Source organism: Rosa rugosa, chromosome 3 (assembly GCF_958449725.1).
Source record: "Rosa rugosa chromosome 3, drRosRugo1.1, whole genome shotgun sequence".
NCBI classification, from domain to species: domain Eukaryota; kingdom Viridiplantae; phylum Streptophyta; class Magnoliopsida; order Rosales; family Rosaceae; genus Rosa; species Rosa rugosa.
The window spans coordinates 42,042,664-42,068,829 of NC_084822.1; the positions used below are offsets into that span (position 1 = coordinate 42,042,664).

General features: G+C 36.4%; 2 protein-coding genes across 6 annotated transcripts; one reads left to right on the forward strand and one right to left on the reverse strand.

Annotated features, from left to right (window-relative positions):
* The first annotated feature begins 15,977 nt into the window (after positions 1–15,977).
* LOC133740764 (protein CUP-SHAPED COTYLEDON 3-like) lies at positions 15,978–19,871 on the forward strand. Its single transcript, XM_062168715.1, has 3 exons — positions 15,978–16,399; positions 18,102–18,367; positions 19,223–19,871. The coding sequence occupies exons 1-3, from the start codon at positions 16,231–16,233 to the stop codon at positions 19,643–19,645; spliced, it is 858 nt and encodes a 285-aa protein (XP_062024699.1). The 5' UTR covers positions 15,978–16,230; the 3' UTR covers positions 19,646–19,871.
* An 843-nt stretch (positions 19,872–20,714) lies between these two features.
* LOC133739732 (probable copper-transporting ATPase HMA5) lies at positions 20,715–23,024 on the reverse strand. 5 transcript variants are annotated; one of them, XM_062167523.1, is made up of 7 exons: positions 22,875–23,024; positions 22,688–22,786; positions 22,403–22,518; positions 22,081–22,167; positions 21,814–21,936; positions 21,206–21,688; positions 20,715–21,092 (listed from the first exon to the last, which is right to left on the reverse strand). In XM_062167523.1, the coding sequence occupies exons 5-7, from the start codon at positions 21,862–21,864 to the stop codon at positions 21,027–21,029; spliced, it is 600 nt and encodes a 199-aa protein (XP_062023507.1). In that variant the 5' UTR covers positions 21,865–21,936; positions 22,081–22,167; positions 22,403–22,518; positions 22,688–22,786; positions 22,875–23,024; the 3' UTR covers positions 20,715–21,026. The 5 variants fall into 5 exon arrangements, 4 of the variants coding, with proteins under 4 accessions (XP_062023507.1, XP_062023508.1, XP_062023509.1 ...); XM_062167524.1 differs by lacking the exon at positions 22,875–23,024 and having other exon boundaries at positions 22,159–22,167; positions 22,688–22,701; XM_062167522.1 differs by lacking the exon at positions 22,081–22,167 and having other exon boundaries at positions 20,716–21,092.
* Positions 23,025–26,166: the final 3,142 nt, after the last annotated feature.

Below are 26,166 nucleotides of genomic sequence, written 5' to 3' on the forward strand. Positions count from 1 at the left end.
TAGGAAAGTGGGTTTTCTCCCACCGACGATTGATTTGTGGCGGTTAGAGCGTCTTCCAATTGTCTTATATGAGTTCAACAAACCTCATTTTCACGAAAATAAGTTCTATCAATTAATGTGTGTGGGACTGAATGCCTGAATGGTGTGCAAGTATTGAGTACAAATGATGGGAATTGCGTATGCTGCACTTGTGTGTATCGTTGGAAAAAAGTTGGGGACTGATTTTTGCTCAGTATCTTGTGAACAATAATAGCACCCCCAATGATTAAGAGTACTGGAATGAAAACAGTCGCTGAACAATAAGACTTAAATCAGTCACGTAATTCTACAAAAGAGACTGATCATATATCTGAACCCAATCATGGTTTTTCTAGCAGTGACCGTTCACTTGCTACGCTGCATATATCAATACATGACTGCCTGACTGGAATGTGGACAAACAAGTCTTTGCCAGCTGAATGGACGGGGTTGAATAGACACTTCTTAATTTGCTAGCTAGGTCTTTGTATAATTCATGATCTATTATCATATTAATTATGTATTGCTGTAGTTTACAGCAACGATGCGATTGAACTCGTGCTTAGTTCAGTTCTTCTGATCGACTTGGCCGGGTTGTCATGCACTTACGACTTACCAATTTCAGTACTAATTGATCAAAGCTGCTGCAGCTTAATTGGTTCGGGCGCATCATGTTCCCATCTCTCTGAGGTTAATTGTCTAAAACACTACTGTACGTAGGAGCTTTTATTCTGCACATCCTACCACCAATAATGCTAATTATATCCCATGCAGTAATTTTTCATTAAGTTTTACAGCTCTGAATACGTGTGTGTGTGTGTGTGTGTGTACGTCTACGTGTTCAACAAACTTCGACCTATACATTTCTGTATCTCAGTTACTGAGAGACAATCATCGCGTGGTGAAGGTCGAGTCCAGTGTGTGGATCTGAATGTGTCTGCGTGTGTGGATATTAACAAAACCACCTCCCATGAATAATTTATGACACTTGCAGGTATAGATATATACAGACATAGATGGTTTCTCTTTTGGATGTCATCAAAAGATTCGAAATGCTGGTGAAAACAGCAGTGTAACTGACTGAAACAGCGATGACTCCTTCTTTCAGGAAACTGGATCCGTCAAGTGATTGTGAATTTGGAATTGTTAGATGTGTTTTCTTTGTACGTACGTATTCAATTTATTGGTACGTACATGGTCCTAGCCATAAATCATTTATGCTTAATGGGAAAAGAAAACCTATCCAAAAAAAAAACCTAGTTGGCATGGATTTTATTTAGTACGTAGATTCTTGCGAATCTGGAGAGCATATTCTCGTGCTGTTAGTTAAACCGTTAAACCGAATCTTTCTATTCTGATTTGGACACATAACATAAAGAATAGATAATCATCTTATCTAATCCTAAACCCATGGGTTACTGTTTTGCTTCAATGATTAAGCATTTGTGACGTAGCACAAGACACTGGAAGCTAAAACCCTAAACAAGAGTGATCTCTCTAGTAAGATCATCTTAGTAGTCATTTGACTCTCCATCAACTCTTTCTACATAGAACAAGAATCACCTCATCAAAATTCTTCTCCCAATTTGCACTGGCAACTTATTGCCTCCTTAACTAATAACCATCTTTTGGTTAACCTATAAAATTTAGTACAGAATTATTCATATGTTGGCCATCGATTATGACTTTTGATCAGCGACCCTAAGCTTAATTAGGCCAGAACTCCCACAATCACTGTTTCGGCCAGAGGCTTAGTGAAATAGACATGTCTAGGAAGATACAAACTATTTGCACCAAGGAAAAAAGACAAAACTCTAGCTATGAAGCATCAATTAATTCATGACACGTTTACTTACTTGGAATGGAAAATAATCATAAATCGGAGACAACTGGAATGGGAGAATAAAGGATTCGGTATTGATTCCAGAGGAGTTGATTCCTAAACTCATCTCCCCCCTTCATAATCAAATTCCTGAGTATTCAGGAATCGATTCCTTATAAGGAGGTGGGACCTACACCAATTCCGATTCCTTCATGTGTTAGTAAACGCATGAATACTTTTATCCGGAATCATTCTGATTCCTTTATGTGTTAGTAAACGTAGGATTAATAGTTTTAAATCATTCTCTCTCATTCCAAGTAAGTAAACGTGCCCCTTAATCAGTGTGTTCTTGAGATGGCTTTGGATCGTAATGTGCAACTTAAGTCGAAGGTGGCTTTGCGATTGATTAAGTTGCTCTATGAACGAATGGGCCGATTAAAATCAAAAAATTAGAAGTCCCTACCTTTGGTTGGAGATCGATCGGAGCAACAGTACCTATTGATAAGTCTCTATCTTTGGGTCTTGCTATTTTTTCTGGTATTTCTAAAAATGATGGATCAAGTTAAATCGTTTGTCTCGAAACCAAAAGACAGAAAACTATATAGAGATTAGATATATACCAAACAACACCTAATCTTCTTCATCTTTTAATATAATCTTAGTATATATGGACAAATCAAATTGAGTGAGAATGGACGTCATTAATTGAGATTATTTGTCTGGGGGTGTAATGAAATCATGTAAATTAAATAAAAATTGCAGTCACGAGCAGATCGAATCATGAATTTCTTGCGGCTAGCTTTCTTTAATCCTCACTTGAACAAGTTTATGTTTGGATTTGGGCCTATTGGCCAGAATTGATGACATAGGGGAAGTTCTTATGGAGGGATTTAGTGGTAATCTTGGAGACCACTCTATCATTTTCCTTCTTTGTCATTATTTGTTCTCTTCTGGTTAGAAAAGCCTGAGAAAACCAAGTTGAATTGTTTTGGACCACAGGTCCACACAGCAGGTTACTTGCTGCGGTTGGTGATTTGAAGATCCATTTATTATTATCTTTTTCCCCTAATGATTTGATGATGTTAGAAACTTGGAATTAAAGACAGTCAAAATATTCTCTAAGATTAAATAGAATGGGGGTACTTTTCTGACGTAGTAGAAAACAGAGTTTTAACTTTATCATACACCACTGTCGGGGCTTTAGTATATTTTTTATTGCTATGAATTAATGAGAAAAATAAAACAAGTTTAAATGCTTGTGGCAATCATTCATTCGGATAGTAGATCTAGCCTGAATTTTTTTGCTCGGGAGATTTTGTCAGAACGCTTTCTCCCCCCCTGACCACCAAGAATATATTGGGATTTAACTCCAATAAGCGTCGGCGGGATTCGAACCCGGGTGTGGGGGTTCCACACCTGGAGGCTCTTACCAACTCGACCACCTGTGGTGGTTACCTGAATTTTATTTCTAATAAAGTGTAATCGTGCCAGAGGTTTACACGTATATATATATATATCCAATCCAGAGCGGAGCTCCGCTTTGAAATTAACGTGTGAAGTTTGAGTTTTGGGCCACTTTTTGGTCGCATATCCACATCTCGACCGTTCAGTTTTTAGGTACTAGTGTATGGATCATCTCTGCAAATTTTCAGCCAAATTGATGATCGTTAAGGTATCTAACTCGTTTAAACCAATGGATGGACTGAATCTGTCAACCTGAACCGTACTAGCTTTAAGGCAATTATCAATGCCTTAACGATCATCATTTTGGCTGAAAATTTGCAGAGACGATCTATACACTAGTACCTAAAAACTGAACGGTCGATATGTGGATATGCGACCGAAAAGTGACCCAAAACTCGAACTTCACACGTTAATTTTCAAAGCGGAGCTCCGCTCTGGATAGGATCTGTATATATATATATCTATACTATTATTAAGAGAAGAAGTTTTGTTAGCCAAAACAGAAAAAATGTATCAAAATGACCCTGAAATATTAAAAAACTATACAACTCATAAAACAGATAGGGGTGATATAGTCAAATTACAAAATAAACAGAAAATATAAAAAAATGTGAAAATGAGAAACAGATAATCAAACTACCCACTTCTATCATTCCATGAAAAACTACTCACTCCTGTAAATAACTTCCCACTCTCTATTAACAAAAAAATTTCAATTTTCACACACATAGTGTGTGGGGCCATCTAGTATATATTAAAGAGGTGTGATAAAGAGGTGTGACATGTCTTGGACTATGTCAAAACGTTTGTATGGCCAAGCTAATCTTCGAAAAGAAAAAAAAAAAAAAATCCTTCGTCTGAGTTTATGGAAAACATTATTTGACACACGACATAGATATTGAAGAAAGATGAGACTGGACATGGGAGCTTAAGAGAGCTGGAATAATGTTGTCATGTATATGTGCAGAGAGAGTGACTTGGTTGCAGTAACGTACAGTATGTTTCGAATTAAAGTGGCCGGAAAAGCTGAAGTGCTGCAAAACGACTGACAAGCAAGCCTCTCAGCCGACTCTTCCACATGTTCTCCGCTGCATGTAGATCAACAAGAACCGCTCATAAAATCCGCCAACACAAGCCCCCTGCCAATTTGCCAAAGCCACCCTCATGGGTGTTCTTACCATCATCTCTTCCATGTATACGTTCATTTTAACATTTTTGAACCTCCAAACCGATGCGTTACCAATTTCGGATTGGCATATATATGTTTATATATACAAAGTATCTGTACATATGTTGAAATCAGAATTAGAAGGTAAATCCGTGGTTTAATATGACAATTGGAATATGCAACACTAATCTATACATGGAACCGCCCTATTCATTTTCACCAAAGTATAGAGGAATATACGAATTATTAAAAGAACAGAATGAGAGAAGTAATTGGCCATGACATCAGTTTAGATCATTCCGAATCTCTCAATTAGCAAGCAATTTCAAGGTGACCAATATTTACGGGATTAGGAAATTATTTTCAATGCGTCACCATCAATCAGAATTTGGGGGTAAATTCAATGGAATATCAATTTTTGCAAGCTTCCTCTTGGCCGCGTGTCTATTTTTGAAGCACTCCTCACGTTTGATCCATCTGTTAATCTCTCAATCTGTTTTATTCTAACTGAAAAATTAGCTAGCTAGGCTCACAAGAAAACTATATGACGCGCTTTCATGATATGATTAATAACAATATCTAATCAGATGCTTAATCTTATGATAGATATACATATGACATGTTAGTGACACATTTTTTGGATTATTAATTCATGATTTCTTATAGATTAAGAATTGCAGAGTACGTACTATATGCATGCATCTATTAAGTACTTACTTAATTTATAGATACAGGCGTTCTTCCAAATTAATTGTGTACAGTTCGATTCAAATAAAATATTGAGCTTACTGAAAGTAGAAGCAAAAAAAAAAAAACTGCTTGAACAGTTTCAATCAGCAACAAGACGACACTTTTAAAGCTTAACAGTAAGATTATGCTAATCTCAGTTAAATAACTTTTACTTATATAGTTTTCCCAACGACAAAATAAAATTCCTTATGCTAAATTTCTAGTGCATGTACGAGGAAACGAGGGTAGGTTTAGAATCCTTTTTTGGTAGAAGCAAGTCCAAAAGTCATTAATATACTCCGTCCAAATTACAAGATTTAGTCTGGAACGTAGTAGTGTTGGTCAACACGAATAGTAATTAGACCAGAATTAGGTAAATTGATTCCATTAGTTTTATGCAGATACAGAGATCTTGGACTTGGACTCGGACTCGGACTCGGACTCGGTGTTAATTATAACAGATCGAGTAGTTCTAATCTATGTACTTATACTTTCGTGAAAGTCTAGTATTACTGTATTAGTCTTCTTAACGACTTAACTTAACTAATTGGTAGCTAGGCAGATAATTAAGCATCCTGAATTTACCATACATGAACAAGAACAAGAACAAGAATAACTTGGATGCAACTAGCATTTGTTGTGAGCCCTACTGCTTAAAGGAGTGCTTGGAGGTTCCTTATGAAGTTATCAGCCACTAGCTTAGCCTGCTCCATCTTTAGTGATGGCGCTAGAAACAAAGGCATGCTTACATGTAAGTACTTTTTGATAAGAATTGGTACTTAATCAAAAAAATGTTTAAAGGTCGTAATAATTCTGTTTCGAATCTATATATCCAGTTCCTAAAGTACAATCTAATCATGGTCATGATCATAGCCATCTCACATATATAGCAATATATATTATAGTTTTCTGTTGCATAAAAAATATATGTCTTGGCAAATAATGTAAACAGAAAAGGGACACCAGGACTATATGTTTATTATCTTTTCCCTTCTCTTTTTTCTTTCTTTTTTTGGTAATGTTAAGTCTTACAATACGAGCTGATTTTGTGCCGACTATGTATTCTACACTCTAGCGCTTTAGGTTCGGTTTATTAGTTTATCTATCTTGTACGTTACAATGGAATGATATATTTTGTATGTGTGATTATATGATGTGCGGGATTATATAAGATATATCGCATTGTTAATCAGATTTCTAAGCATGTCAATGATCACTAAAAAAGCAAAAGCTTAAAGCGACATGGGTAGGGAATAGTTGTGGCTATCAGTACAATTAGTTCAGTAGCGAATGGAAAAAACCAATCAAATATCCATATCACAATTGGAATCCAATGTAAGCATAGATTGGATACATATCATATATCATACGAAGTTCAGTTTGTTACTGTGAAGTGCTAGTTTGGACTTGATAGTGAAACTACTACTCGATCTGTTCGATCATGCAAACCTAGCTAGCTATATACATTAACCTAATTCTCACCGCACAAAACAAATATATAAACCAGTAACATTAATTTTACTGTACGTAGTGAAATGATTGGGGTATCAAGCAGCTATACCTAGCTGGTCTTGATGATAGAATTATAAAGAGGTGGATGTGGCTCCCCAGCCAACCCTAAACAACCCAATCAACCAAACTGTGTGCCCTCTTAGCTAGTTGTACAAGTACTTATTAACTTGTTGATTATTATTCCGAATGATGGGGACGACGGTATAGCCCACACCATACATGCATACAATCACTGTATATAGCTATATGATTGACGATTAATATATATGATGCATGAGTTTGTGTAGGTAATCGATCAATCGATCATATATTATAAATTGCTTAGCAGCTGGCCAAAGATTACGCGACACGTCTAAAACTATAACTGAGACAATTCTGTCTCTCTACTACTTAACTTGTAAGAAGGATCACTACACAGAATAACTATATATGTTTCACTCCCACCAAAATAGTACTGGAGGAATCGAGATCACACATATATGTACCTGAAGCAATTAATGGATATATATATATACACACCTCAGACTATACTGTTCTTATAGCTTAAAGATCACGGACTCTAGGATATCAACCAGTTGAAAGCAACTTGTTTGCTTTGCTCTCTGTCTAGATCGAACTCTATTATTGGTGAAAGAATGAATCAAGTAATAATGAGAAACAAACAATGAATCATCACGTAGTCAGGCCAAGCTACCCTAGCTACGTACGTTCAAGATCGCATCTCCCGGACTAGCAAGCTAGCTAGCTAGGGTTTTTCAAAGATTTCAAGTTTTCAACTGAAAACAACGGCTACCCTTAGAATCTTTCACTCAATTAGTTGAAGCATACCTTTCAATAGCTATAGCTAGGTCTGGGATCATAGGCTAGGGTTTGAAGAGAGGGCAGGACTGTTAATCAAGGCCTTCAAGGACAATCACGTGCAGAAATCACCCTCCACGTAAAAGTTAATCATATTACGCTTTTAATTTGAGTGTATGGTATGCCTTTGATCATCGATCTTCTTAATACTCTCAAATAATGTTGCTCCCTCCAAATCAAATGAATCAAATGATACATATAACCTCATGTGATAATTGTGCATGAACTGCGTGCTTAATTAAGATCCGAAAGCTTAATAATACATGGCGGCGCAATTAGGAGCATGACAAAATCATTAATAATTGATATCTGATGTTTAATTATTTGTATGAACTTGTCGATCAACTTCCCCGACACGCTTGCTAGCGAGGTTTATTCTATGCTTGCTCTCCACGTACAATCAGAAACCCAGGCTGCGGCCACCTGTCGCTAAAAGACATGTTCCACGTCATGACGGGTTGTCTGATGAGTCACGTCCAGAATATTAAGCACAATTATTGTTTGTAGGACTTGTCTCCATGGTTAATTACTCCCACATTTAGTAACAGTCTAATGATCAATTATATAGGTTGATTAGGGAACATCGTTACTGCTAATGATAATAACAGTAGCTACAGTTGTAAAACAATTAAGAATATGTCCCAATGTATGTGCTTAAAGTCTGCATAATGCTCCGTTTAGAAGATATTTTGTCTGAAATATAAAATTCTACATTAGTCATGAATTATAAGTTTTCAAGTTTTGCTTCTATTGTCAATTAATTTTGGTTTATTCATGATACCAAAGTAATCTTGTCCGCATATCTTTACGCAATATATATTATCCACATATTTGGCTCAAGTTATGTCATATGTGAATGAGATATTTATATTTTTATCTTAATCTTTTTTAGGATCAATTAATATTGGTTTGAATGCTTAAACTTAATTTGTTGAGTAGCTTTTGTTGAGAAAAGTATCATCAATCAAAAATGTTGAGCCTAGGCTTCTTAATTTGTGATGAGTTAATAGGTTGAGTAATACAACAGCCACAACTTTGTATACCAATTTACGTGGCAAGATGAAATGGCAGGAAACATCATCTACCATGACACGTAATCCTAAAACAAAGGAAGTCGACTTAATGGTAGGTATTAAAAAGTCGACTTTTAATCACTTGATTACAGATTTTTGTACCTTATATATAAATGAATTGTGATTTTGGATTTAATTTCTTTTATTTATTATGATTAATTCCCAATCAGTAATCACATCCCATATCCGCGCTCAGGGATGCTTCTACTTGCAGAAAACAATTTCCCGCGGTTTCAAGCTATCAGCCAGCAGAATCTTTGTGACATGGTGATCTACATGCATTTCTACCGCTTTTTAAAACTTATATGAAAAAGACATAAAGTTTTAAAGGGGTGCAGTGCTATCTGACGCTTCTATATAACCTAGCTTTGAGAGAGCCATTTGATTCCATATATATATATCAAATTCCTTCATATATAGTGTGTAAAAATTCCTTATGATATTATCTTATGTGACTACAGTGTGCCACATTATCGAAACTGCCTGATTAAAAGTAATCTTGTAGTTGAAGCTTGTGTAAATCATGTACATAATGGTATCATGCAGTTCCACACGAAAACTCTTTGAGAATGAACTATTTACGATAAGGGGTAAAGACATGGCTTTTGGGATTTCAAATGAAAGAAAAATTTCCAACGCTAATTACTACGTCTGAATGTGTGATAAATATTGCACCACTCACATTCCATTTGATTGGAAACATTCTCAATTCCATTAATGAAGGTGAGGACAGTATTGGCCTTTTCATTATTAATTACGCAAATAAATTACAAGAATAAGTTATTCATTCATTATGACATTGATCTTTAATTCTTCTTACACAACGAGACATTGAGACAGGAGGATAGAAATTAGAACCCTAAAATTTGTTAGGAACTAACAGATTATAGAGAAGAAAATCTCTGATTTTTTTTGTTTGAAATGTCAAAAAAAAAAAAAAAAAACTATAAATGGGTTAAATATAGGAAATAAACTTCAATATCTTACTACTAGAATAAGAAAACATAAATAGCATAAATTTTACTTATGAGTCTGCTACAGTTTCTAAAATAAGTAAGGAGTCAAAACAGAGAATCTGTTAAACATACTCTAACTCTGTACAAGTTATTTGTCCAAAAACCAGCTTACTCTTTAGTTGATTTATCTATATATCTAAACAAACTAGAAGAACTAATATAAAGCAATTAAAAGATAAAAAGCCCCAACCTGATAAATAATTGCAACACGAATAACTGCGATATTGGTTTGGTATAACCATTTTCATTGACGTGGTCTTTTATTTTTTTATTTCTTTCTTTTTTTTAGAAATCGATATTTACTAGTACTGTTGCATGACAAAGTTTTGTTCATTATTATAGTATCATAAGGTCTAATCACAAAAAGCAATTTTCTAAAGTGCATAAAGTGAAGGGGATCTTTTCAAAAAAAAAAAAAAAGTGAAGGGGATACTTATCTTTCCTAATTAAAGGTGGGTTCTGGAATCTTAGAACAAAAGCTTGGCCGAATTTATTAAAGGTAAAAGTTGTCGAGAAAATCTCTTTTTCTACTTTGAGCATGACTTTCTATTGACTATCTTGGCCATAGACAGCGACTAATTTCTTGCTACAACTATGGAAGCAGCTCCCAAGGTGAAATTTTCTAGGCGTATGTTCTTCTTTTCCGTTTAGTAAATCTGCAATAACTGAAATTTATAATATATCAAAAAAGTTCTCTCAATTTATACATAGTTACTATATATATTAGATGATACGAAGCACATGTTGTTCAATGCCATATCTAATGCATTGACCTTGAAAGTAGAAACTAATATGCATTCTAAAATCATTTAGTAGTGGCACAGAGGAGCCTATAATCGGATTTCTATTATGTATTATATATTTTTTCTTATTATATAAAGGAAATTGTTAATTATTGTATAGAATAAATAAGAATACGATCAAAGATTTAAGATTATTATTGTAAGTATACACGATTATTTGGTCAAGTGGCATAAACTTATCTCTTGTAAGTAGGATCTCATATAACTACTAGTTGTTTCATAATTTTAGTTATTGTGTAATATAAAATGAAGAAAATATTTCATGTTCTGAGGATGGTATAATGGCTAACAAAAAAATCGAGTGATAGGCATAATAAATCTTTCTTTTTTCAACCAACTATGCTAATCTTAGGATAATCATTGAGATTATATTTTATATGTGTTAATCGATACTTTTAAATATTGTATTAATGTAGCCTTGTAGGCCAATGAAATGATATCGATGATTAATAATTAGCATAAGATAATTGGAATAACCACACAGACAAAGGGGAGAAGTTGTCAAAGAAAACAAGAGATTGCCATAAGACTTAACACTGATTCGAAAAGGAAGTGATTGGAGACTATACAGCATATAAGACTTGCATACAAGCTAGCTCTTATTGGCCCACTATGTTACGTCATAATATTAACAGATTGTTGTAAATAATTAGTTGCTCGTAAACACAGAACTCGAGCTCAGCTCAAAAAAAAAAAAAAAACTCTTAATGAATTTTCGTGGGGTTCGGTTCCTTAGGACGTCTCTGTACAAATCAATAGATGTGTGGAAAGAAGAGAGTTTTAATGAGATCTTAACCTTCGAAGCGCTTAGAGATATTCTAACTAATGATCCGTATGGAGCTTGTATCGAATCTATATATTTGTTTCAAGGTAGCAGGAGTACATCCATTCCCACGAATGTGCTATTCATTAAAATGTAATTAGGGTTCATCATTTAGAACAAGTGTTTTTATCTTTTTCCTTTTGTTCCTTAATTAGTTTAAATGCATCATTATTAAGTGGTTATTAATTAGCCCTACCCTATTCAATAGTCATCAACCAACTATGCCTAATCTTTCATTGCATGAGAACTAGAGCAAATGATTGTGTCCATGCAAATCTGATCACAAAATTAATATGGTTAACTAATATGGTAAAAAGAGAAGTGATTTGCTCAACGCTATTCTCTTGTACGTTTAATGTAATAAGTGGTGTACTGCCTGCCATAAAGAGCCCCTAACTTCTGGAAGTGAATTTGAGTGAAGGAACAGTAGGTATATGAAAAAAGCCGGGGGACCTGGAAGAAAAATGATGCCAGAGAATAGATGAGAGGAATACGAAGCCGTCACTCATTCTCCAACATCATCCTCACCTAACTAAATTCCCTCCGTCGAAATACATAAACCCTAATTCTGGAATTCACAACAATCATTTGTATTATCCTTTCGATTTCCATCATTATAATACTGAAAATAATCTCACACGTCACCCTCCTCATGACGTCTACCTTTGGTTTTTGTTTTCCCGTTGTCGCCAGGTTAACCCCGTAAATTTAGGTTAATTCATGACAATTATGAACAAATTAATAATTAATTGTATATATATATATATATATATATATATATATATATATATATATATATATATATATATATATATAGAACCCTAGCTATACATTAGGGGGGATTTGATTAAGTGATGTCGTCTGCGTTTTGAGCAAGAAATGTTAATAAGGTAATTCACCTCCATCAATCGATGTCGATGTTATCCCATTTACTTATAAATGGTAAATTTTCCATGTACAAGAAAACAAAGGGAAACCCTAAGTAGCAGTTGTTTTTTTTTTTCATCATGACGAATACCGGAGGGTTTATTAATCACTATCTTCTCCGACAGGATCATAAATTAACCCGCCATTTTTGGTGACTGTCAGCATCTTCCATTGCCACAGGGATAGAATATGACATATCATCCGAAGAGGTCCCAGATTCACAAGTAATCCCTCCTATGGAAATTAAAAGGGTATAGATGTACTTTTGTTAACATAAATGCTAGATTTTCTAAGGTTTCTCAGTCACCCGGTATGTATGAGCTCCATTATTAATTGATGAAAATTTCTTCTGCTACATATGATCCAGTTACTATGTAGGAGTGTATGAATTTGGTGAAATCAACAAACCTATTGTTGTATGTATCGGATCCATTATTTTATCTTCCCTAGCTTCTTATTTATCACTTAGAAGGTTTGTAGTAACTCTTAAGTTTCAATTGAGTTCTATGATTTAACCCTAAATAAATACATTATCTAACAATTTCTATAACCTAAAAAATTTGTTACCTATCAAGTGCAATTGTTTCGTACAGTGTTCGAGCCGGTGTTATCTAATTCTATTATTATTGTTTTCTCAATGCATAGCATCCGAGATATCACTTTGTACATTAGTGACACTAGATGGTATTTTATGACATTTTGACTTACTTTAACGAGTTTTGAGTTTAATATCGAGTTACACTTTAAACCCACATGTACTCTTCTACACTAAAAATTCCAACCATTTTTAGCATCAATCACTTCTTAAGCGCATCAATCACTTCTTAAGCAACAATTCGTTTAGTATACCACCGGGTATTACCATGCAGTATATCAGTATCTGATACACAAAATTCTTTATTTTCGTCCAGTTCGTTCAGAACATATAATTAAGCATATAGGGTTATGGTGACCCCAGTGCAGTCATCATCGTCGATATTATTAGTCCCATATAATTATCATTAGGATGATACATGTTGTGACAAATACACTTTTGTCCATATTTTAATTATTATTGGCCTTTTCCGATCGAATTAATCAAAAACTTATATGTAGATAAGTGTATATAATCGGCATGCATGATTAGGGCTTTGTCGTCCCTCGGCGATCATTAGTGGGGCCCAGATCAAAGACAATTCACTAAGCCCCACAATCACATCCATCCAAAAATATTCTTCTGTGATCTAAAATTGAACAGATGGGAAGGGACTCTTCCAAGTTCGTGATTCATCATCTACAATTTTCTTTTTTCAGCATAGTTTATTTATTTTTCTTGAGCTGTCTATTTTATAAGCCCAAATGGATGAAATAGTTCACGTGCTCTTCATAATTTGATTGGGTTCTAGCTTAAATTATCAAAGTATGAGGTTAGGATTCGAGTGTTTCTCATTGTATTTATTATTAATTTTATGGATTTAATAACGGGAGGACATTAGGTTTTGAGGAATTTGAATTATAGCAAGTCATATTATACATCCACAAACAACATCGCGGTGGCGCTACCGCTGTGGCAGCGTCCTTCTCTTGGCCGGTGGCCTAGACTCGCCTGGTTTGAGTCTGTGTTTTCTTTGTCTGGGTTTGGTTTCTTACCCATCTGTTTAGGCTGCTTTGTTTGTTGTTGTTTCTGTACTTGTTGCACCCAGTTTCTGGGTTTTGTAATTTTCCTCCAGTTTAATGTCACTTGATTGCTGTTTGCCAAAAAAAAAAAAAAAAACAACATTGCAGAAAAGCCTTCATTTCATGATTGCTAACAAAGCATGCAGCAGCCACTAAACGCTTTTATGAACTCTAAGACAATTGTGATTATGAAAACTCTGAGTACTAGAGCTTTTTCCTTGGAGTATCTTCACTTGGAAGACCAAGGTGAACGAAACTTTTCAAGCGGATAAAATAAAATTGTATACCGGTCTGTTATAAACATACATTTAAAAGATGAAAAAATCATTTGTGTACGTGACAACTCTTAAGTTTCTACTTTTAGTAATCAAGGTATACTTTAAATAATAAAATATAATATTGTAGTAAAAATAATATACAATTTCATAGATGTATCAGAATATCAGATACACTAATTTTTTAGCTCATAATATCTATTTTAATTAATATTTTTCACGAGAACGTTGTCTCAAGTCTCATTTCAATACGCTCTTTTTGTAGGCTGACTAGGCATTACTTAATGTTAAATAAATTAAAATGAACCCTAGCAGAGCTCTGCAAGGGCTGAGTGAGCGGCGCCCCCGGGCTTGGCGACTCTGCACCTTCCTCCATTCTCAATGGCAGGCTATTTCGGCATCACCTACGATGCTGTGTCAATCGAGTGCGGCGAAGGTCGTCTCTCATTACCCTCTGAGTTTCTTGGAGAAACCACAGCAGTCTCAATCGTGTTTCGCGGCCTTGGTTTTGCCTGTCCACTCGGCTTTCGGTGGGAGAGGTTTTCCGGTCGCGCCTCACCGTGAAGAGTTTCAAGGCAGTTTCAAAGTGGGTCGAATACGACCCAAACGTGGACGACTGAAGGTGGTGTCAGGCGGCTGCATCACCGAGAGGGTTAAGGGGGTGGCTGACCTCGTATGGAGCGAGATGGCGGCACGGCGACTGCGTCTTCTCCGACACGGATTGGAGGGGCTGCGTTTGGGCCGACGCTGGTTTTTGCAGATCGAATCGGCTTTGAGGGGCGTCCCATGTCTGTTGCGCGGCTACCTTCCTTCTCGAATCCATCAAGCTTTGGGCGCGACTAGGGGTTCAGGCAGGGATTCCGGTGCGGCGGCTCAGATCTGTGGTGTTTGGGTGCGGCGGCGTTCGGGTGCCCAGAGAGGGGCTGAGGCTAGGGTGCCCATGAGCTGGGGTGCCCTAATCAGTTTCAAATGGACTTGGGCTTTTGTCAAGGCTGCTTTGTCAGACTTGACTTTGGTCTTGGGCCGGATTTGGATCCGTATTTGGGATCCTGGTGGCCTACAACTCCGGATCTTGGATCCGGGACAGCTGCTCATATTGATCTGGTACTGGTTCTGGTTCTTAGGAGTTCGTTTGCTAATTTTCGAGTTTTTGACACCCTCGGTTACTTTCGAACTCCTGGTGAGTGCATCACCTCTTCTAGGTGATCATAACACCGGTTACGGTTACGGCTACGGTTACGGTTACGGTTACTATTATATTTACACTGTTTTCGTGACATATGCAGTGTAGTGGTGTCGTTCGACATCAAGTCACATCCTGGTTACCTCTCATTCAAGATGTGTTTGTGCATCTTATTATCCTTTATTGTTTTTTCTTTATTATAGATGCGCTTGTGCATCTCATTGTGCTTTATTGTTTTCTTTCGATGCTTTTGCATCGCTTCATGTAACCTTCGGTTATCACTTAATATAGTTTGTCGTCATTCCTTCAAAAAAAAAGATACACTAATTTTAAATAATATCATCGTATTTTTGTGTTACCACTACTTGGTAAGACATATTCTTAAATTGATATACAATTTTCAATATAAACATAAGTGATAGTTAACCCAATTTTATATACATAAATAAAAAGGGATACTTTGGAGGGTTTCTAATAATTTTATTTGGATTTTTGTCCATATGTGTTGCCTGATTGCTGTGGTGCCCTTAGCAAGATTTCTTGTAACTTTGGTCTTTCTTGAAACTTCCTACTAATAACTAACCAGTTACACAAGCATGACCTGCTTGCTCGAATGATATTGTAAGTAAATGAGCGATCTAGCTAACTGGCATTTAGCATATCCCAACTATATATATAACACCCAACGTTCTTTGGCACTCATATATCCTTCTATAAATTATATATTTCAAAAGCTAGCCCAGCCAAACAAGGATATCAAAGCCATAAACATAAACTAGATTTGCTTCCTGGTTCCAACTCTTGATCGATCTGATCAAGAAGTTGATCTCTTCTCTACTACTTCTGTTGCTACCAACCACAACCAAGCCCTAATTAATTAGTTAGCCAATTACGATTGAAAATATGGGTCTGAGGGACATTGGAGCCACACTGCCTCCTGGGTTTCGATTCTATCCAAGTGATGAGGAGTTGGTCTGCCACTATCTCTACAAAAAGGTCACAAATGAGGAAGCTTTGAAGGGTACTCTGGTGGAAATTGACTTGCATACTTGTGAGCCATGGCAGCTTCCTGGTATGAATATTAATTTCCAAATATGCGTGTGTGTATATTTATAATTATTCCAATATTCTTTTCTTGAGTATCTCTGTTCTTCCTCTCACCTTTCTCATCGCGTATATTTGATTCATCGAGATGCGCATATCGGACATGGTTCTCAGACTTCTTTTTTGGCTGGAGGTTTTCAGGCAATTTCCTGAAAAAAGATCAATGAATATTTACAAATCATTTAAAAAAGAAAATAAATTAAGATTCGTATATATTAAGTTGGCTTTATATGTTTGTCCTTGTGTTAATTATGTTGGTACTTGATTTTGTTCTGGTGCATATATAACACAGAATGATTGATCAGCACCAAATTAACCTTGCTTTTGATTAGATATAAAAAATAAAAATAAAGAACATGGCCCTATCTTTTTTTTCCTGGATCTATTTTGTTTAGTTTCCTCATTTCTTTTACCAAATATTCCTTTCTTCAGTTTTCATACACAATGGTAGTCATTATAATCCCAGTTTGTTCGATTATATATGGGTTTATTTAAACTATTCCTGCTTTTAGATTACCACCAAAAAAAAAACTATTCCTGCTCTTAGATTCTCTGTTATGGCATCGATCATACATATGCTAACTGGTGTATTTTTATTTTTGGGCAATTTATGCTTGGTTTATTTGAACTCTTGGTTTGCCAGAAACAGCAACACGTACTACGCATTTTAATGAAGGTGGTACGCGTTTAGTTACTAGAATACAAATAATTATTGCAAATATAGTAGAAATAGAATAAACTTACGTAAGTTTCATATCCTTCTTCGTTCAGAACATTCCTCTCTCTCTCTCTCTCTCTCTCTCTCAACAGCTGTCTGAACTGATCAGACAATCATGTGGCTATGATTTGATCATCTGCAGCCTGCTGAGGGCAGTCATGTGCAAAATTCGTCTCTCTAATAGACATGGGACCCTTTCTTAGTATATTAACGGCCCTGATGTGCAGGACCAGAACGTCTAGTACATAAATAATCGACTACTTCTAGTACTAGATGTGATCGTTCTTCTTAGCTAGTTAGCTTCTGTATGATAGCTAATAATTTTCTTCATCTTAATTTATCCTCTCATCATTTGAGCTCGGAATCATATATCTAATGTGAATCCAAAAAAAAGCTAAGTCTAGAGTCCGATTAATTTAGGTAGGAACTCAAATCCTGGATGTATTAAAAGAGAAAAAAAGATTCTTTTTATCTTATAGGGTAAGTATCTTTTTTAGACGAGAGAATTAATTATATAGTATTGAAAATAAAATAAAGTAGGGGTTGCATGTGAAATGGATGGCTTAGTTCACATTAGTCCAAGGAATGCATGTCACTTTAATACGAGTGATCGACATCATGGAAAACTTCTATATGTTGGTGTGATGAGCTTAACCTTCATAAGTTCAATTAATGGTCCTTAATTAGAGTATCATGCTTCTTTAAACGTGATATTACCTACCACACTCTCGTAGCTCATAGGGCGACATTGACCTGTCAACTCAAAAGATCGAGATATTCAAGAAGGAAAAGCACAACTCATCGATCTCTTTTTTTCTTCAACTCCTTTATGTGAATGTTAAGATTGAATGAAAGCAATATCACACTGAGCAAAAATGTCACTTCACTTTACTTGCTGACCAATTTTTCATGCAAAAACTGATTGGTTCTGTGATTATTTTTCTGAATGAAGAGGTGGCAAAGCTGAACGCGAACGAGTGGTACTTCTTCAGCTTTCGTGACCGGAAGTACGCGACCGGGTTCAGAACCAACCGGGCGACGACGACCGGGTACTGGAAAGCTACCGGAAAAGACCGGATGGTGGTGGATCCGGGAACAGGGGACATCGTAGGGATGAGGAAGACGCTGGTGTTCTATCGGAACAGAGCTCCCAATGGAATTAAAACTGGGTGGATCATGCATGAGTTTCGCCTCGAGACCCCACACATGCCTCCCAAGGTAATTTCACAATCGTACTTCAGTTCTCTTCCTAGCTATATCGATCATGCACACGCCATCTTATTCTTCTCCATCATTAAAGATAGAGATGCATTCTCTCTCTGTCACGTGATATTGAGAGGTTCTGAAGTGCAAGCTAGCTTAGCTTCCTACATCATCGATTTTTTTGTTAACAGTGTTTTGCCACTTCAGTCATCACTGTCATGGAGAGAGATGGATCATACATATATTCAAAGAAATAGTCCTTCTAGGAAATTAAGCTATCATGCATGCACTATTTAACATATGCTTCTTCTGTTTACAAAATCGGAAACTTATCCTTAATGTGTGGGAAAATTATAATATGATCTAAGATCATGGTATATGTGGTGGTCCGGATTGATGTTATTGACCCATTTGACTTGTACTTATTTCTAATTGATCTCTTAATGTAATTTAATTTTTTTTTTTACTCCTGCAAGGTCTTCATCAAATTTGAGTGATATTATTTGCTCGGACTACCTCATAACAATATCACCACGTGATCCAAAACCATAGAATAATATATTCTATGTTTTTCAACCGTTAAATTTGGTAAAAAAGTAAACTCAATAGTTGAGATTCTAATTCTGGAGTTTTTCTAAAAGTTATCCTTTATTTTATCTAGCTATAAAATTATCAAAACCTTTTACATTGATTTGGGCATGGGTTTATGATTATTGATACAAGGTAAAATCTGAAAATAACTTCTAAATTAAAGGAGTAAAAGATCCAATTTTTTATTTTATTTTTTATGGGCACTAGTTAAGTATATATTTCCTTTCTCATGGGTCATGATAATTACTCGAGCTAAATATCGTTTTTTCCTTGTCACAGGAGGACTGGGTTCTGTGCCGGGTTTTCCACAAAGGCAAAGGAGAGATGAACGACAACATGAACCTCAGCCCTCATGACCTTATGTTGGAGACCAAAACATCATGCACTGCTGCGTTAACATCTCCTCCAACTCATCATGACCAAAACATGCACTGTGGATATAGTAACCAGATCGCCTCATTTTCCACCACACCAGTACCTCACCAAAGCCATAGCCATAGCCACAATAACCAAAGCAATTCTCTGCTCAACCTCCTTCAGCTTTCTGAAGAAAAATATACCGACTCTATCACCGAAATAAGCGCAAAAAATGACGATGATTATGGATTTTTATGGGACATGAATCTGGAAGAAAATAGCTTTGAAACAGGTACTTTGGACGACATGAGATTTGAGATGGAGAACAGCATGGTTTTGCTATGAATTAGAAAACATGCATATCCTACACACTCCATATTACACACATACCCATTTGTTGATTTGTGATATAAATATATTTGTGGTATATATTTGGCTTGATTGGATATATATTATTGTTAGAAGGTTGTGCTTAGTCTGTGTTAGGTTCGACTCTTTTTTTCCTTCTTGTATACGAACTTCGTTATTTGTAAAAATATTATCAATTTATATAAATTCTTCATTAGTGTTAGATTTTTTTTTTTTTCAAAGTTCTCCAGTTCTGCGTGGTGATAATGAAGACACTTGCTGCAGAGTGCAGAAGCACCACTATATATTATTCAGAATGTCTGGCATCATAAACCATATGTACATTCTTTTGTGATCTGTTTACAATTATTGTTTGAAGTTTGAACAACTTGAAACAGTATTCTTCTTGATCTTGACGTGGCTGATCTGAGAGATTGACAGCCTTGTAATATGACCTATAAGTATAAATATGTAAACAAATATAGTATACATATATATGTAAACAATGTACTTTTCACTCACCATTGAGAACACAATAAACTCCTGTGGGAGGACAAACTCCTAAACGGCCAGAACAGAATTCACCAAATTACCAAGATTTGGGGATTGGTCTTGGCGGGAGATTTGTGCAATAACAATGATGTTAGTGAAGATGCAATGACGAGAAGATGGATGGTCATAATAGACTTTTAGTCAAAATGATGTGGCAATCTAACAATATGAATTGGCAACCGATCAATTAATAACACTACTAGCAAAACGGGCAACTCACACAGATTTAAATCTGTGTGAAATACTAGCATTTCACACGGATGTCAGTGTGTAAAAGGCTTTACCTACAGTGCAGCTACGGATTGTTTTTCGGTTGCCTTCGGAGGGGGCGCTAATGCTCTACTCACACGGTTTTGGGAGTCCGTGTGAAATTTTTTGTGGGTCCCACTTGTTTTCCTGATATTTTGATATCCTAATCAGTGTGAAATATATGCCTAACTCACACAGATTTCAGTGTGAAATATATTCCTAACTCACAGATATCAGTGTGTAAGAGTGGTGCTATTCAAAAAAAAAATTGGTGCTAAATTATTACAGAATAATTTTTTTTTAATATACAATTCCATTAATCAGAATCCAAACAGTAACATAATTCACAACCCAATCAATATTGTACCCACAACTAACTAAATGTCATTTCCATCAGAAATTAATACTGGAAACAAAAAATCTCAACCATATATTGATCAATTTACTCCAATTATCTGAGACAAGTTCCCTCTATAAACTTGTCTTTCTTACAGAAAATAAAGAGGAAACCTACTCTTCATTAGCACAATGTCTGCTGCCTCAATTGCAATGTTAGTGCCAGCACCAATTGCCATTCCTACATCTGCCGCCACAAGTGCTGGTGAGTCATTGATGCCATCTCCCACCATCGCCACAGTGTAGCCTGAGGCCTATGAATAAGATATTTGAAGTTTATAACCTGTTAGCATAAGTGCATAACTAACATAAACATGAATGAACTTAAGGACTTCCTCATGTAATAGTCATTGTATGTACCTGCAATTCCTTCACTTTCTCTGCTTTCTGGTGATCAGGTTTCGCTTCGGCTATAACAGTATCAATACCAACTTCATTGGCAATAGAATTTGCAATTCCCCAATTGTCACCTGTCACCATTATGCTTCTAACATTCATTGACTTGAGTATGGTAATTACTTCTTGAGCACCTGGTTTCAGTGGATCAGATATTGCTAGAACTCCAGCCACTTCTCCATCTATGGCTACTAGAATCCCAGTTTGAGCCAGCCCTTCAGCTTCTGCTAGGTAGTCTTCTGCATCGAGTGGAACTGCAATGTTCTGGTCCACCATCAAGCTCTTGTTCCCCACAATTATTTCCCTGCCCTGAACAATAGCCTTCACCCCGTGACCAGTAATGGAGGCAAAGTCATGCGCTTCTGGCCCGGCTGGATTCTCTTCATCTTCTCTGAATTTTTTGGCATACTCAACAATGGCCTTGGCCAAGGGGTGTTCACTGTTAACCTGAAATGTATGCGTCATAAAGAACTGTTAACATACATGCTCAGATGTTGATTTGATTCTGAAAAACATTTCAGTCCATCTAATAAAGCAGATATAGCAATTGCTTACACAGGTTAAAAGCCTACCTCAGCTGCAGCAACAAGTTCATAGAATTCTCGAAGCACTATATTTTTCATGAGTCGTGTGTTAACAACCAGTGGCTTCCCAATTGTAAGAGTCCCTGTCTTGTCGAACACAATGCAGTCCACCTACAACATCAATAATCACATTCATAGGAAGCAAACCCAAATTTTCTGGGAGGGCATGGTCATCAAGGTCCACAACTTGGTGAACCAAATAAAAATATACAGCAGCAGTTATAACTTGAAATGAATATATACAACTCTTCAGACCTTTTAAAAAAAAAAAAAATTCTTTGTCGATGCAACTTCATAATGGGTGAAAATGCAAAAAAGATGAAGCTCTCTAACCTTATGTGCCTGCAGATATCAAATTACATGCAGTAACAATTATTAGCCATTGATTTCCTAGCAAAAGAAAAGGACAAGCTTCCTTCAAATACTCCGCAAATGAGCCAAATAAAGAACATGGCAGCATATTCAATATCCTCCAGAGCCATACAATTCCCAAGTACAAAAACCAATGTTGTCTAACACAAAAAGCTGTCAATTTCTTTACTCAAAAGTGAACTTCCAAATTCAATGCAGAAAGCACCTGTTGATGATATTGAAATTGCAGGCCTGAGGCCAGATAAGTAGACAACTGGCCAACTGCAAATCTTGATGAGGTTGCCGAAGACCCAGTGTCTTGACTTTCAGCAATGCAAGAACCTGCAACACCAACTACACATCACTACTTAACAAATAAGATCATTCAAAACTCAATTGCAACTATCTATCCCCAGAAACATGTCATTATTACCACAAGATACCCAAAATCTCAAAAAGATGACCCGAGATGACCTGCTTCTGAAACGAATTATGTGAGCAATGTCATTACCTTTATTTTTTTTCAAGCTTTCTCAAACGAATTGTGGCCCTCTGCTTCTGAGGTCTGAGGCCTTCTCCTCATGAATCATGAATCATACAAAGTTACAAACTGCAATTGAAGAAGAAATCAACATTATACGGAAACCAAGTTATCAAACCCATTTCTAACTACCCAATCACTCAATCAGTATCATTACCTTTATTAAAATCAAGTAATCAACATCAACTCATCAACATCAATACACCATGTCACCATCAGTTAATCAGTATCCATACTCCATACTCCATAGGCCAAGCAATTATATCATTTCTGCAAATCTGCAATTTAGCAATTATACCATCAACATCAGTAGGACAGTAGCACCAACCGAAATCGAAACAATTAGCCATTACCCATTTCAATTTTCAAGTTTTCAACTATAAAACTTAAAAACCAACAAGAACTCAGAACTGATATAGACATATAGTGATATAGATTAAATGGAAGACAAGAATCACAACTTCACAAGATCAATCATCAAATGGAAATCAGGAAATCGATTATTTACTAATTAAAACTCAGAACTTCAGAAATCAGAACTAGGGAGAGAGAGATGGTGAGATACCACAGAGACAGCCAGACGGCCCAGACGGGTTGCTGGTGGCGGTGGGGAGCTCGGAGACCGGAGATGGGTTGCTGGTTCCAGGCTTCCAGCCTTGCACTTTTGCAGATCGCCGGGTCGCTGAGTCGGACTGCTCTGCGCCTCTGTGCTCCAAGAGTCCAAGTCTCCAGACTCCAAGTCGCGGCGGTAGGAAATTCATACCAACAAGCTCATCCATGGCGGTGTGAGGTGTTGAAGATCGTGGGCAAGCGTCAGAAACAACAGAGACGGAGAGTTGGTGTGGGAGCCTGTGACCACGGGTTTGAAAGGAAAAAGAGGCTGAAAGGGTATTAGGGTTAGTATATTTGTCAAGGGCAGAGTGTGTTTTTTTTTTTTTTTTTCAGAACAATATAATTTTTTTTTGTTGCCACTGAAATCCGTGTGAGATACATTCAAAACTCTCACTGATATCCGTGTGAGATACACATTTGAAGATTTACACAGAATTCTGTATGCATATCTTTTTCTCACACAGATGTCTGTATCTTCATTTATCACAGATATCTGTGTGAGAAAAAAATTCACACAGATGTCTGTATCAAAATATTTTAGCTACGGACAACCGTCCCTGTACAATTCATATAGCGCAAAAAAAAAAAGATTTTTTAATAAACTAATATTTGATATATACAGAAATATGTGTGAATTAAACTTCACACGGACAACCGTGTGAGTTGATAATAAAATATTTTAATTTTCACACGGAAGTCTGTATCTGATGTTATTTCACACAGACTTCGGTGGCTATTGTTATTCCATAAACTCTTGTGGGCCCAATTTTACTTATTTCACACGGTTTTCTGTATATATTGCCAATACACACTGATGTCTGTGGCTTTATAAAATCTGTGTGAGTTAATTCTGTGTGAGATGCCTGTTTTGCTAGTAGTGTAACGTATGTGTGTCTGACATGTCATTTCTCATAGAAAGACTACGAAATTTTAGACGTTAATGAGGGTAACAATCATTTTCTACATGAATATATACACACACACAGCCTTTTTATGTGCATATATATATATATATAGACACGATCAGAAGCGGGCGTCCGCAACTTAGAAAAAATGTGGACGTCCCTCCTCCGGTCTCGATCAGGCGGCGATGGAGGCGCTACGGTTGCCGGACCCGAACCAGGCCTCGATGTCGTGCCTCTGCTTGCCGCTGGAGTAGTCGATGAAGAGTTCGAAGTCGACCTCGCTGGGCTTCCATGGTTTCAAGCTAGCTCGCCGTGCACACCTTCGATTCCGATCAGTTGAGCCCTCGCCTTGATGGTGACGCCATCCGGGACGTCCAGAGGGTTCATCCGGCAACCGCAACGCCTCCATCGCCGCTTGATCGAGGCCGGAGGAGGGACGTCCGCACTTTTTCTGAGTTGCGGACGTCCTCTTCAGAACGCCTCCATATATATATATATAGACACACACATACATACATATGTTATATTAACTTGACATAAATGCAGATTTATAGATTTATTTCTAAGCATAGTAGAGTTTCTTGCATTGTGACCTAGTTTCTCCTTGGGACTTGGAAATTGGAATGATGCATAATATGTTCGGGGTGGCATTAGCTAAGGTGGCGGGGTGGCATCACCTCGATCTACTGTGTGACAGTGGAGGTAGGAAGTAACCCGTATAAACTTTAGATCCTTTCTTAAATTTGTCACGCAATATGTCTTGCTGGTTCTCTTAGGAATACCTAAACTCTCTTAGTTTTATTGATGATACTTAAAAGCTACCTTAAAGCAAGCACATGCCAAGTAGTTCTTAAAAAAAAAAAAAAAACACAACAAAGTATATATTTTTGTAATTCAAAAGAACACTTCTAACTTATTTTTCTAAATGTGGAAAACAAACATCTTTGATAGTGTGAAAGCAGTTTTTATGTGTTTAGAAGCAATCTCAAATAGACAATAAAGTTATCTTTAATTATCTTGCTAACTTGTTCATAAAATACAAAATTACACGTAATTGCCAACTCCTTTAAGACACAATGAGAGAGCTGCTAGCAGATGTCCACCTCCTACACCAACTAATTGTTAAATGACAACAAGTATGGTAGTTACCATACTGTCCTAACTTAATTAACCACTTATTAGGTGTTGAGTTTTGATCATAAAAAGCCTCAGTGCAATTGGGTGTGAGTCATCCACTTATAAGTTATATTTTTATTTGTCACTTTTTTAATGTGAGAATTTTTCTCTCCAACCTCACGTGGTCTACACATGCAATTAATTAACAAATCCAATTCCTACATTGAAAATTGGAATTCCCACATTAGAATTGGATAGGTCATCATTTGGCCCTTAGGCCCTAAGCCCATTTCAAGCCCGGCCGGCCCGGTCCTTTTTTAAATAGGGTAAAGTAAGGGCCATGAAAATGAAGCCCGTCGGCCCATCCCATTTGAGCCCATAAGGGCCAAGCCCGTCCCGACCCTTTAAGCTCGCCCTAACAAGCCCTAATGATTTTCTATTTTTCTATTTTTTAAATATGTTCATCTTTTTTTTTTTTTATCTACATACAACTTATCCCTTTATTATTTTGTAATTGATTTAGGAAGCTTTATATTCTTTAATATTTTCTTTGTCAAACAACAATTAATTTTAGAAGATTTAGAGAGATAATTAATTGTACATGACTACTTTAACTAATATTTACAAATGTTATTATGGGAACTTAAACAAAATGTACATATTGACCCTATTTAACAACAAAAAATGAGTCTTGAATTGCCTACCGATACAAGTTATACAACTATTGAGCCACATTTTGCCAAAAAAAAAAATTTGTCAAACATAGTAAGGCCCTTTCGGCCCTTGTCAGCCCTAATCTATTTGGAGGGTCGTCCC

What these genes read in the sequence shown, in the direction of transcription:
- LOC133739732 (XM_062167523.1), bottom strand. Translation starts at nt 21,864, where the DNA reads ATGAAAAATATAGTGCTTCGAGAATTCTATGAACTTGTTGCTGCAGCT. An exon ending in AACTTGTTGCTGCAGCTGAG is followed by an intron (nt 21,689 to 21,813) that starts GTAGGCTTTTAA and finishes CATACATTTCAG; the next exon opens with GTTAACAGTGAACACCCCTT. An exon ending in AGAAAGTGAAGGAATTGCAG is followed by an intron (nt 21,093 to 21,205) that starts GTACATACAATG and finishes CATAGGCCTCAG; the next exon opens with GCTACACTGTGGCGATGGTG.
- LOC133740764 (XM_062168715.1), top strand. Translation starts at nt 16,231, where the DNA reads ATGGGTCTGAGGGACATTGGAGCCACACTGCCTCCTGGGTTTCGATTC. An exon ending in TGAGCCATGGCAGCTTCCTG is followed by an intron (nt 16,400 to 18,101) that starts GTATGAATATTA and finishes TTCTGAATGAAG; the next exon opens with AGGTGGCAAAGCTGAACGCG. An exon ending in CCCCACACATGCCTCCCAAG is followed by an intron (nt 18,368 to 19,222) that starts GTAATTTCACAA and finishes TCCTTGTCACAG; the next exon opens with GAGGACTGGGTTCTGTGCCG.